This window comes from Orycteropus afer, unplaced genomic scaffold, assembly GCF_000298275.1.
Source record: "Orycteropus afer afer isolate SDZICR_OR568_19922 unplaced genomic scaffold, OryAfe1.0 scaffold00028, whole genome shotgun sequence".
In the NCBI taxonomy this organism is placed as follows: Eukaryota; Metazoa; Chordata; class Mammalia; order Tubulidentata; family Orycteropodidae; genus Orycteropus; species Orycteropus afer.
Window position 1 is genome coordinate 5,775,972 of NW_006921615.1, and position 14,285 is coordinate 5,790,256.

Sequence of the window (14,285 nt, forward strand, 5' to 3'; positions counted from 1 at the left end):
CAAGATTATCTTCTGTGTCTGTGTTAATTGGTTTCCCTTTTCTTTGTTGAAGAGGGTCTGTGCAATCCTTCTGCCTAGTCCGCCATCTTGCCCCTTTTGAGTGTTTTTATATATGTATGTGTGTGTGGTGTGTGTGTAGTTAGCCCTATAATTTCCTCTCTTAGTTGAGAAGATTGAAACAAAACAGGAATTCAGTAGTTCAGCACTTCATCTTTTCATAAAAATGCATTTGCTCCAAACAATGGACCAAATTCCTTTCCTTGCCCTTCCTGCTTTGAACATATCCTTTATGCAGGACTTTGAGCATGTTATCTTCATTGTCGACAAGGCAACACCAGAATGGACCTGAGATTTTTATATATGAATGAACTGGAACAGGAAAAATTACAGATCTAAGCCCTGCTAGAGTTACCCTAGGCCTTTTTGTCCAGACTTTACACATTCCTACATTTTATTTCCTGTCACCCTCTGTTCAGACTGCATAGGACTCCTTCCCTGGGTTTCCCATTACATACTGTAGCCTCTGATCAAAATTCCCAACTCTTGGTCACTTGCAAGGATTAGGCCCCATTCCCCTCTCTAAAATAATAATAAAGCCCAGCCTTACATAGGATTAAGTCTTTATGTATCTGCAAAGACTCCAATTGCAAAACCAAGGATGTCTGGGTTCCTAGGTCTGGATAGGAAGCAAAAACCTGCAGATGTGTTGTAAATGAGGTTAATGAATGTTAAAAAGTATGTGTATCTTGGTAGAATCCAAAAAAACCAAACTCACTGTCATTGAGTCAGATCTGACTCATAGCGACCCCTCCTTGGTTTTCCGAGGTGGTATCACTACGGAAGTAGATTGCCCCATCTTCCTTCTGAGGAGTGGCTGGTGGGTTTGAACTGCTAGGCTTCTGGTTAGCAGTTAAATGCTTTAGGCATTGTGTAGAAATCTTTGCAATATAGCCTAAATGGAGGCAAGACAATTCCATCTTTGGAAGGTACACTAGCAGCAGCAGAACCTAAGTGTAACAATCAAACTGTCTTGTAGGCATCCAACTAGTTTGAGTGCAATGCAGAAAGCTTTCACACTGTCCAGGAGCTGGGAGGCTCTCACCACTCACTAGTGGGCTCATTCCTGGATGCTCCCTAATTTGGTACCTGTGGTATATAACTTAACTCCTGAACCCATGCTTTGGGGTTTCCCAACGTCTACTTCCTCCTGCCTATTTAGTCACAGCGGTGGCTACAACACACAGAGTCATTGTCACTCTGGCCCCTAGGTTGAAATGCACCAGCCGAACCTTGGCCTTCCATATCAGAGACACAACTGTCCAACATCCATCTTGGACTTTTAAGGTCCAACTTTAATCCACTTTTAAGGTCTTATAAGGTGAAAATACCCTTCCTTCCCCATATTCCTTTGACCTTGCTACTCTGCCCACAGCTTAGCTTGGGATCAGAGTTTCTCTTCAGTGAGATCATGGAAGACTCTTGGTGGAAGCTTCTGGTTGTACTCATCTCTCCCTGCCAGGAGCCATGCCTTTAGGTCCAGAGACTGTTTATGTTTTCTGACCTCTACCCTACAGTACCATTTGGAAAGGATTGGATTTGATGTCCTTCCTTTGGGAGTGTGAATGTCCAACTACATATGAGACTTGTGGCTTGAGCACACACAACAGTGGTCCTCGCAGCAGCAAAGTGAGGGGACTGAAACTGTTCATCGCTGAACCCAGCAACCCCCACACTGTCCCAGAGCCCACAGAGTGCAGCCCGGAACACCACATGTGACTTCTTTTCCTGCATCATTTTATTTTTGCTAAAGCAACATCATCATATGTTTTCCAAAGATCCTCCAAAATCAAAAAACATCTTTAGGTGATATGAAGTACTGATCCAGTTATAATCTAGTTGGATACAAACTTGGAAATCACTGAGCTTTGAAAGATATATTGTTATTTTAATTTTTATATAGCATTGCACTGTCAGGTTAATTTGTTTCTGATACACACACTCAGTGAATTTCATCTGGGTTTTGTAGCTGTAAACTGTAAACTTCAATTGTACTCAGTAGCCAAGAGCCTCCAGAACACACCTTGTATGTTATTCCTTTACTTCTGGGATAGTCTTAGTAAAGCCAGAGATGGAGTAATTTGCCAAAGGGCAGGTAGCAAAGTAGGGACCTAGTTAGTCTCCTTGAATCAGACTTCTGGTGTCTAGTGCGTTGTATCTCCTTTATTCCCACTATCTTTATCATCTTATTTTAATGTAATACCACTTAAAATGGTAAAGTTGACATAAGTCATACATGGGAAAAATTATAATTAAAATTAAGACTATACTGTTAACCTTTGGATGTTATGAGCAGAGACTCCTCATGTCTACTCTTGTTATATCAATTACTTTCATGTATAGATTAAGTGTGGGCAGAGATGGGTGAATTTTAAGTTGACTGAAGTCTTTTCTAGATGTGTGTTTTCTATTGGGTGGAATTTCATGAGGCGGTTAAACAAATGTGTTGTGTTTGCTCAACTCCTCCTGACTATGAGGTGCTTAATCATTATTGAGATTATTGTGGTCTTTCTGCTTTTTGGTACCTAGGTTGGTCCTTGTTGGAAAGTGCTATTGAGTCAATTCTGACTTATAGTGACTCCATGTGACCAAGTAGAGCTGCCCCATAGAGTTTGCCAGGCCATAATATTTACAGGAGGAGATTACCAGGTCTTTGTAATGCAGAGCTGCTGAATGGGTTCAAACCGCCAACCTTTTGGTTAGCAGCCAGATGCTTAACCATTATGTCACCAGGACTCCTTGGTTGGTCGTTGGGCTTCCATTTTTCTAAAGAGGAAACTGAAGTGGAGAGAGGGATGTAGCACTGTTGAGGTGACCCAGAGAGCAGAAGCTCCAACAGTGAGTTGCACTGGGAAGTTTTAGTCATATCTTTGGAATTTCCTTCTGAGCCACCAAATGGCTTGGGTCAAAGGGGAGATTGTGAGGTGCTGTTGTAATAGATCTGGCATCCCTTGGATGTTTCATGTCAGCTGGAGTTTCGTGGATAGTGCTTAGAGAGGAGGTGCTGTGAGACTTGTTTAGATCTTGTCTTGGATGCTTTTGAAACTTAAATTTTCTATTTGATAAAGTTTTCATGAACAGGATTTCAGATTATTTGGGGTGTAATCATAATTTTAATAGACACAACATGCTCTAGAAATGTTAATTATTTCATTTGTATAATTCTCATAACCCCTTAATATTTCTTATTTTATTGTTTCACAAATCTGTTGTCTCATAAATGAGTATGAGTTACAGCTTGATTATTTACTTTGCATGACCAAAATCTACTGCTATTGAGTCAATTCCAACTCATAGTAACCCTATGGGACAGAATAGAACTGGTCCAAGGCTGTAAATCTGTAAATGCTTCTGTAAATCTTTACAGAAGCAGACTGCCTCATCTTCCTACAGAGCAACTGGTAGGTTCAAACCACCAACCTTTTGTTTGGTTAACAGCCAAATGCTTTAACCACTATGCTTTATCCAGAGCTCCATCTTGCTTTGCACAGAGCCATAAAAAGTAAGTATGTGGTAACTAGGTTTTTTAAAAAACAAAAAACTGCAAAGTTATGTTGTTGCTGTTGTTATGTGCCGTCGAGTCGGCCCGTACTCATAGCAACCCCTCCTTGGGTTTCCGAGCAGTATCACTATGGAAGTAGTTGCCCAACCTTCCTTCTTTCCAGGAGTGGCTGGTGGGTTTGAACCGCTAGCCTTCTGGTTAGCAGTCAAGTGCCTTAGGCACTATGCTACGAGAGAATTATGAACATTACTCTAATTGACTCTTCCTCCTTGCCTATCCTCTCCTATAATTCCACAATTTGTTGGTGAAAACAGTTTCAGCATAAATTAGCCTCAGGAAACTTGGGAAAGATTATAAAACATGTCAATAGTATATTTTTAAAATTTTTATCTTTTAAAATGACATGGTTTTTTTTTTGTTTTTTTTTTCTGAGCTCAGTGTCTACTACCCTACACTAATTTGCACAACTGTATCACATTTTTATGAAAACATCGTAAACATTGGAACTGGAATTATTTCTTCAGAACTTCAGAACTGTTCCTCTACATATATACCATGTTGTTGTTGTTGTTATGTGCAGAAATTATTTTACAAGAAGTAAGAAAAGGGGGAGAGAGGACGTCTAGGAAGTGGACTAATCTTCCCCTCAAAAGAGAAAGAAGAATGAGAGAGAAATGTGATATGCAGAGAAAAAAGGTGATAATAAAAAGCACATGAAACTGGGGTTTACTTGAATATGAATTGGAGAAAAAATACTCTTAATAAAACATATTTGAGGTTTTCCCAACCCAAAGTGTTTAGGCCATGTTTAAGAAAAGGCTTGCCAAACCTGGAATTCCATTGCCTTCCATGTCCCTAGGTGGTGTGGGCAGCAGAGTGGTTTTAAGGTTACCCTTCCATGCCTGTTTACAATCTGAAGCCTTAGCCAGAAAAAGTAAGATCATATGCTGAACTCAGTGCCCTACAATTGTCCATATCCTGAATTTGCTGGTGAAAGAGTTTGTCATAGTTAGTTAGCCAGTTAGTTAGTTAGTGCTTGTTTTTCAGTAATGCCCTGAAAAAGGAAGGCTCTCCTGCCACATGTGAATAGCTAGTTCCTGTCACCACTGACTATATTAAGCTACTATAGATGGATGCCTTTTAACATATGTATATAACTTTGAGGGAGTTAGTTGCTGAGCCCAGAGGCTCAGGGCCATTGTTGTTGGGGACATGAAGCTCAATTGGCATAGCATTACTACACAAAAATGTTGTTCTACACCCTACTTTGGTGAGTAGTGACTGGGGTTGTAAAAGCCTGTGAGTGACCATCTAGGATGCAACAATTGGTCAATCTACTTCTGTAAAGATTTACAGCCTCGGAAACCCAATGGGGGTTGCTATGTCAGAATCAACTCCGTGGTAGTAGGCTTGGTTTGGCTTTTTTTGCCTGTACCAAAGAAGAGTGAAGAAAACCAAAGATGCATGGAAACAATTAGTCCAAGGGACTAATGGACCAGAAGACCCTAAGCCTGCATAGCCCTAAGACCAGAAGAACTAGAAGGTCCCTGGCTACCACTGCCAACCACTCAGAAAAGGATGAAAATTAGAGATCCTGGATAGAGTATGAGAAAAATGTGGAACAAAACTCAAAATCATAAAAAAGACCAGGCTTACTGGTCTGATAGAGACTGGAAAAACCCCTGAGACTGTAGCACGTAGTCACCCTTCAGACCTGGAGTTGAATTCACTCCCTTAGCTCAAATTCCAGCCAAACAGTAGACAGGCCTATGAGGTGAACAATCACGTCAGATAGGTACACTCCTTAGAAAAGCCAACCGTGGGAGAATAGAAGGGCAGCATTTGTGCAGGGAGATAGCTCAGAGGGCAAGAATTCATAGCAAAGAAGGATGCAGGGAAAAGGTAACCACAGAGAAGAAGTGAGAGGAGAGCTATTACGTTGTGGGGAATGTGATCAAAATGGAACAAAATAGGTATGAACCATTGAATTGAAAACGAATTTGCTCTGTAAACTTTCACCCATATCACAGTTTAAAAAAAGATTAAGATGGCAAATTTCTGTTATATAGATTTTACCATAGTTTTAAAGGATTAAAAAATAAAAAAATCCTAGAAAGAGAGAGGAAAAAAAAATGTAAGGAGGAAAAATAAAAGGTGATATAGAGGTGTCATTCATTAATAAAATTATGTAACTGAATTTTGGAATATTTGGCAACTTCTTACTATGCCATTTATCACGATTTCTTAGTCTTAATAAGTATTTACTTCCTTACTTTAAGTATATGTATCTATTTATAAATCCCCTTTAAGCATTTGGCTGGCAACTGAAAGGTTAGCTGTTGGAACCCACAAGCTGCTCCTCAGGAGAAAGCTATATAGCAGTGTGCTTCCATAAAGATTAGAGTCTTTGAAACCCTTTGGGGCAGTTCTACTCTGTCTGATAGGGTCGCTAAGAGTAAGGATCAACTGGATGGTGATGAATTTTTTTTTTTTTTTTTTTTTTAAGTCCTCCCTGAACCCTTCTGATCACAATCTGGCTTCCCATGTAATTCTTCCCACAGGAAGAGAAGCTGTCAGGCGTTCAACTGTATATTTTGGCCTATGTGACCATTGTAATTCTCATTTGTACACTGATATATTGGATTTTATGTATTAATAATATAGGTGGTAATCTAAAACACAATTGCTGCAAAAGAAGCTTCTCAGTCTCCATTTCCTATGGCTGACCTCAGACAATGCCATTCATTTTTCTAGATAAAGTTTCTGTTTTACACTTTTTTAACTGAAAAAAGGAGCAACATTTTAAGTAATATATGGGGTAAGAGAGAACCCATAAGCCTAGCACCCTAGAACATCAGTATTTTTACTTTTGCCTCCTTATCTGTGTCCACAGACATGTCCATTTTGTTGGTTGCTTTTTTTTTTAGTACGCATGTCCTTTCATATTCTGCTATGCTCACTGAAACTAGAGTCATAAATACGTTTTCATGTTTACGAATAGTCCTCATGATTCACAATTATCTTAATAACAGCAAAGTTAGATCAATGGGATGGAGACCTCACTCTCAAAATACCATTTTTCTTACATCCTTTAAAATCAAAAAGTACTTGGCAGGCCACCGCTTGGTATAGAATTGTATTTGTAGCAGAACGATTTATGGTTGGGATGGTAGCCAGCTGACATCTATGAGATGCGCTGCTATCCAAACGATTTTCTCTGAGGATGATGCCAGGGCTTCAGTTGTGCCTGAGCAGCTGAAAATGAAAAAAAAAAAAAAAAAAGGAAAGCTGTATTATTTTACAGTTGTTGGTATTCAAAAGAAAAGTGCAGTATGCCTGGCAAGCCAGACAAAGCCTACAGATATCCGCTCTTTCTTGTGCACACCCAGAACGGTAAACCTTTTCTGAACTGATGATGAGGTCAGGATCCTCTGATCTTAGTCAGTATGGAACAACAAGCAACTCATTCTTTTGAGAAAAAAAACTAACCACGGTGCTTTCAAAAGAAAGGTGGACCTTGAACACATGATTATTCAAAGTTGAATTTCTGTTTTAGATTCACTTCCTTGGGCTGACTTTAGTCAGGAACATTTTGCCTTCTACAAGGGAGACATCAAAATATGGAGCCTGCTTAGAATTTCCCAGGAAGTGGTGTTGAAATTTCCTTGCAGAGACAGAGATTAATTTGGAAAATCTTGGATAGACCTTAACATCTCAAGACTTAGTGACTTCCTTGAATGGCTGAGCAGAGAAGGTGAGATTAAGTAATGTAGTGAGAAATTTATCTTTCAGGGTAAAATTTTAGATCTGAATATGGACTCAATGTCAAGTCATACCTTGTGTGCTTTTGTAATATTTTGAGAAAATGATATACTACTACTTCTTTACTCCAAAACCAAACTCACTGCCGTCGAGTCGGTTCCAACTCATAGTGGCCCCTCCTTAGGTTTCTGAGGCAGTATCTCTATGAAAGTAGATTGCCCCATCTTCCTTCCAAGGGGTGGCTGGTGGTTGGAACTGCCAACCTTCTGATTAGCAGTCAAATGCCTTAGGCACTATGCCACCAGAGCTCCTTCCTACTTATTTACTACCATGATTAACATTTTGTTTGATACAATAATGTACCTCAGATACCAATTTTTCTGTTTTTATAAAATTTATTGGAATGTGAGGTAGTAACTCAGAAGTATGTTTATACACTTAAGCTTTTACAAGAAAATGAAACTCAAAACTTTGTATTAAGATGCAAAGGACAAACATCATTTCTCTCTTCCTCATCTACCTCATCACCACCCTTCTTAGAACTTTCTCAAATACATAATATATGTTTTTAGATTAATTTCAAAATAATGTGCTGCATAGTTGTAGCATTTTAGGAGCTCTAGTGGTATAGTGCCTAAGGCATTTGACTGCTAACCAGAAGGCTTGGCAGTTCAAACCCACCAGCCACTCCTTGGAAGAAAGATTGGGCAATCTACTTCTATAGTGATACTGCCTCAGAAACCCAAGGAGGGGTCGCTATGAGTCGGATCCAACTCGATGGCAGTGAGTTTGGTTTTTTGGTGTGTAGCACTTTACTTCCTAGAACTTTAACTCTAATAACTTTGGGTTCTTTCTATCAGACCTGAGTTGCTGTAGATCTAAAATTTTATCCAGGGTGAACTTGCTATTAATTGCTGCCCTATTAAAACTTGAAATTAAACATTTTTGGTGTACTCTTTTAGTGGAAGAATTATTTCGTATGGCATTGCATATTTCAGTCTAATTTTATATTTGTAGTAACTTTCATTGAACTTTGATAGAAGAATGATTAAAATGAGACTGATGAATTTTTAAAGTTACATCAACCAGTTAGGATGCCTACTATGTGCAAGTTTGATGGAATCTAGATGGGACTTGAGCCTCTTTCTCTGCTAAGGCAGTTAACAGCTGAAATTCAGAGATCAAAGGGTGAATAAGGACTTTGCACATGCCCAATTCCTGTCCACAGCTGCTTGCATTGGTTTATAATGTTTTATCACATCAAGCATTTGGGCTGAAGTTTTCTTCTCAATTTTAATGTGTAAGTGAAACTTTTTCAAATGTTAGTTTTTGATTTTTAAGTTTTTTAATGTGAAGCTTGTCTTGGTGATCTTTTTTTTTTTTTTTTTTTTTCCCACAGCTAGGGACTGCTGAGTGATTAGTATAGCTTAGATTCAAGAGAGTTTTGAGATTGGCTTTATCTGAGCAGAGTCTGCTGGTTTGGTTTAGTTCGTTTTGATAACTAGGGAATTCTGACTTGATGGGAAGCATGATGAGAAAGCTTCTTCTTATTCCTATTGGGATACATGACAGCTTTGGGCATGCTGATGATCAGAACATTATCCCTGTTGAATAAGAGAAAAGGCCTGTCTTTTCCATCTTTCCTGAAGAGGGCGCTCATGAGACGGGACTGTGGTGGCCAGGCAGCAGGGCAGGGCCAGGATCTGCTCAATGCATTGTTTCTTTTGATCTGCTTGGAAGTGGCTAGTGGTTGAGGAAAAATAAGGTGGTTTCCATGGGGGCTCTAGAGTCATAGTAGAGCTGAAGGAACCTTATGGGCATCTCGTCCAGCCAGTGATATGTTGGAGGTGGCTCATACCAGCTCGTGAAAGCTAATTGCTAATTTTTTAGGCATTCTGTGTGCCAGTTGTAAAATATAACCACTAATAAAACAAAACTATATAAGCTTTCAATTAAATACAAATAAAGGTAATAAATACTGAAAACATCACTTCCTTGTTATTTTACTATTATCTATGCTATGAGGTTATTTGTACCAATTGTATCTGTATATTGGAAATACTACCAGTGACATAGTAAGTAGCTCTGGTGGCAGTGCCTAAGGCATTTAACTGCTAACCAGAAGGTTGGTGGTTCATACCTGTCAGCCGTTCCGTGGAAGGAAGATGGAGCAATCTACTTCCATAAAGATTTACTATCTTGGAAATTCAATGGGGGTCACTGTGAATAGGAATCAACTTGATATAAGTTTGGTTTTTGGGTTTTATCAGTGACATGTTGGTAGCATGAAATCAGCCATAAACCTATTGCTGTCAAATCAATTCTGACTCATAGCGACCCTATAGGACAGAGTAGGACTGCCCTATAGGGTTTCCAAGGCAGTAAATCTTGATTGAAGCAGACGGCCACAGCTTTCTCCCACAGAGCAAGTGGTGGGTTTGAACTGCTGCCCTTTCAGGTCGTAGTGAAAGTATTTACAGCTTGGAAATGAGCAAATGCTACCAATCAGGCCTTTTGTTCTCTGAAATGTCAGTTGTTGAAGAATTGTCCAGCACCCCAATGCCCAGCCCACTCATTTTCCTATGAAACTAAGGCTCCTAGATGTCCAGAGACTTGCCTAAAGCCCTGCAGCCCAGTAACCAGGGGAGCCTAATCCAGACTTGGATTTCCTGGTGCATGTCTTGGGGGCTCTTTCTGTTACACTGTTCAAAGGCATCTGTCCTGAAAGGCATAAGGAACAGGATCAGGTTTAGCTGTGTGCATTTCTCTGCCAGGTTCTTCTATCATTGATAGAAATCAAATTCAGTTAGCAGATAGTTGTTCTTTCCAGTGATCAGAAAGAGTGACAAGTGAAGCAATGACAGAGACCTGATACTGAGCTCTGTCCCTAATATGTGATAATAAAATGATTGCATGGAAAAATGAATGAAGAATGAATAACTCTTATCACCACTTGATAGGTTTTATATGTATTTGCTAGTTTATCTTATGCCTCCCTTATTGGACCCTTATTGCACCCCTTATTGCAACCCTTGGTGCAAAGGTTATGTGTGTGACTGTTAACCAAAGGGGTGGAAGTTCAAGTCCCTAAAGGTGCTTCAGAAGAAGGGCCTGGAGACTGACTTCCAAAAAAGATAGCCATTGAAAACCCTGTGGCACACAGTTCTAATCTGACACATATGGGGTCACTATGAAGTGCGGTCAACTCGATGACAACTGGTTTGGTCTCCATTGGAATATATGCACCTCAAAAGCAGGGACCTAGTGTACACCCAGCTCCCAGAATAAGACCTAACACACAGAAAGTGCTCAATAAATATCTTTTAATAAATGAATGGAGAATGAACCAATCCTGCCACTTCCTGACATTATATAAGGCCAGCTCCCAGGGGAATTTTTGCCCAGAGGAATATGCCAGGTAGGATCTGGCATAGGGGACCTTCTAGTTTGTCAGGCTGCTAGACTCTTAGTCACTGTCATTTCTCGTTTTTCTTAGATGACGGAGGGCCGCCGATGCCAAGTACATCTCCTTGATGACCGGAAGCTGGAACTCCTAGTACAGGTAATTGAATTTGCTCTGCTTTCTAAGGTTTTTTCTGAGATTCATGCCATTCAGACTTTGATCCAACAGTGGTGGTAGTGGGGTGGGGGTTGATGTAAATTGTTTTTAAATCTGTAACTGCTCAAAACTGTGAGAAAAGGACTACAACATACCAGGTTGTTTTGTGTGTGTGCACACGTGTGCTGTTTTTGTTCATTCTGTTTCTGTGTATACCACGCCTAAGCCTTTCAGAGACAGATGTGTATCTACCCTATTGTTACAAATCTCTAGAAAAGGAAATGCCACAACTGCCATTAACTGTTCTTTCTGCTTGGAAGGAGTTAACTATAATATAACCGAAATAACTCTTGCTGCAACTAAAACTGGTTTAATCATCTCCCTTGCTCACAGGGGATAGAAAACAGTTCATTATTTTCACGTTAATCTTTCACGGTTGTGAAGAAAGAGATGCAATCTGTTGGCTCTGTCTTCCCTCTTAGGGCTAACTAATCACCTTACCCCATCCCATGGGTCAGCACTGCCATCACTGTTGAACACCTGGAGAAATGGAGACACAGGAAATAAATCAATTAGTTCCCAAACTAGGAACACATTGGAGTTAGGAAAGTCAGAGAAGTAATTAGAACTGTAGACCCTAGTCTTGTTCAGCTTGCTTTTGAGAAGATCACTGTTTTACTCAGAGCCCTAACAAATTGGTAAGGTTTCCAAACCTGATTTAAAGAACTTACAATTCCTAATCTGTTATTCAGCTCCAACTCTTATAATTGCATTTCGTTCATAGGCTCAGATGTCTCTCTCAGACGCATATGGCATTGCTCCTTAGACTTCATCACATTTTACTGTGAAGTGACCACAGTTCATTGAGCATTGAAATGGTGCCATACCCATTCATTGGGGTCATGCTACTGCTTCAGTTGGAAGATTACGTAGACATTTTCACCTCATGTTCCCTGTTATGTACTGCTTGGGTTTGAAAGTGTTCACATTGATATCTTTTAAGAGTTCATGCTTTAATGGTATTTAAATTATAAAGGCATAATAAATGCAATTAAGGAGTGAGACAGTTAAGTGCATGTCTAATGGCCAAAAGGTTAGTCATTCAAAACCATCCAGAGAGACCTCAGAAGACAGTCCTGGCAATCCATACCCAAAAGGTAATAGCCTTGAAAACCCTATGGAGAAATACTGCTCTGCACACTTCGGAACACCATGAGTCAGAATCAACTTCACCATGGCAACTAACAACAACATATGCAATATAGGAAATAGTGAAAGTAGGAAAAAGTTCACAATCACGCTACATTAATTCAACTGCCATTCTCATTTGAGTGAATTTCTTTCTACCATTTGTTATATTTTATGTATAATTCTATACATTTTATATTTCCACTTAAAATTGCCTTTCACTAGCATTTTCCAAGTTACCATAAATTGACACCTTTGTTCATGGCTGCTTATATTCTGGAAAGGGCTATACCATTATTATTTAACCATTCACCTATTTAGGTACATGTTGTATAGTTTTTCCATTAGTGTAAGGAAATGCTGTGATTAACTTATCCATATGTATAGAGTTCTTGCACATTCTGGGTTATGTCCTTATTAGGCTAGTTCCTAAGGCCTACAGTCTTGACAGTTGTTACAAGTCAAACTCATAGTTTAGATTTGGGGAAGTAAGGCAGCAAGATCTCTTCAATTATCAGCATCATTAATTAAAGCGTTTGAGTCCTTTAAATTGTACAAATCAGTGAGAGGAGTTTATAGGTGAGTGGTCTGATGTGTTTTATATGCTTTTCTTAAATCAGTGCTAAAGGACTTGGAAGGAAACCACACTCTGAACCAGGAAATGAGACCTCAAATGGTAGTTAAATTCCTGTCTGTTGGCCAACCTGCCTTGGGAAAAGATGAATGGGGTATGAGCCATAGAAAATATCTTTAATTACTGATTTGCACAGTGTTGGAACAGTTCTCCTCAACCCTTTAAAATCAAGAAAATGCTGAACTAGGCCAAGGAGGAGACATTCATGCTTTTCTCATTCCTTCTTAGAACTACTCCCTCTCTCAGAACACCCTCTTTCCCACCTTCCACTCCCACCCTCCTGTAACTGGCTGGTCTCTGTTAAACCTTCGGTTCATAGCTTAGAAAACATTTTCATCCTCAAGGCTTTCTCTGACTCTCCTCCCTAACCTTCGCCAGTCTGAATCTTAGCTGCCCCTACACTGTGGTTTCTCTGTTACAGTACTTGTCACACGTCACTGTCATTATCTGTTTACTTGACTGCATTTCCAAGGGCTGCCAATAATTTGACGACTGGATCTGTGGCTTAATTACTGTGTATCCTCAGCACCTATCCCAATGGCTGGAATGTAAAAATAACTAAGTACAAATTGAATGAAAGAATGGATAAATCTTGACATGCCTTGGTATTACTTTTCCCAGTTAGTGTATATTGTTGTTGTTATGTGCCGTCGAGTTGGCCCCAACTCATAGCGACCCCTCCTTGGGTTTCCGAGGCAGTATCACTACGGAAGTAGGATTGCCCAACCTTCCTTCCGAGGAGTGGCTGGTGGGTTTGAACCGCCAGCTGTCTGGTTAGCAGGCAAGTGTCTTAGCCACTATGCTACCAGAGCTCCTGTTAGTGTATATATATGTTGTTGTTGTTGTTGTTATGTGCCGTCGAGTCAGCCCCAACTCATAGCGACCCCTCCTTGGGTTTCCGAGGCAGTATCACTACGGAAGCAGGATTGCCCAACCTTCCTTCCGAGGAGTGGCTGGTGGGTTTGAACCGCCAGCCTTCTGGTTAACAGTCAAGTGCTTTAGCCACTATGCTACCAGAGCTCCTAGTGTATATATATATATTGCCGTGTGCTGTAGAGTCTATTCCAACTCATAGAAACCTACATGACAAAGTAGAACTGCCCCATGGGTCTCCTAAGCTGTAATCTTTATGAGAACAGATTGCTAGGTCTTTCTCCTGCAGAGCTGCTGGATTGGTTAGAACCACAGACCTCTCAACAGCCAAGCACTAACCATTGCACTACCAGGGCTACAAAATAAAATGTACATATAAAGAAAGATAGGGATCTCTGGTGCCTAAAGCATTTGACTGCTAACCAGAAGGCTGGCAGTTCAAACCCACCAGCCATTCCTTTGAAGGAACACTGGGCAATCTGCTACCGTAGAGATACCACCTCAGAAACCCAAGGAGGGGTCACTATGAGTTGTAACTGACTTGATGGCAGTGAGTTTTGTTTTGTTTTGTTTTTAAAGAAAGAAACATACTAAACTTCTTTTCACTGTTATTGTAGAGTTGTTGTTGTTGTTGTTATGTGCCATCGAGTCGGACCCGACTCATAGCGACCCCTCCTTGGGTTTCCGAGGCAGTATCACTACAGAAGTAG

At 40.1% G+C, this 14,285-nt stretch overlaps 1 protein-coding gene across 1 annotated transcript in view; it reads left to right on the top strand.

The window, feature by feature from the left end:
* The window catches only part of FRMD4A (FERM domain containing 4A), a 440,834-nt gene that overhangs the window by 120,698 nt on the left and 305,851 nt on the right, over nt 1-14,285 (top strand). The window contains exon 2 of the mRNA XM_042780226.1: nt 10,818-10,883. Within this exon, the coding sequence (XP_042636160.1) occupies nt 10,818-10,883 (66 nt within the window). The remainder of the gene's footprint in view (nt 1-10,817; nt 10,884-14,285) is intronic.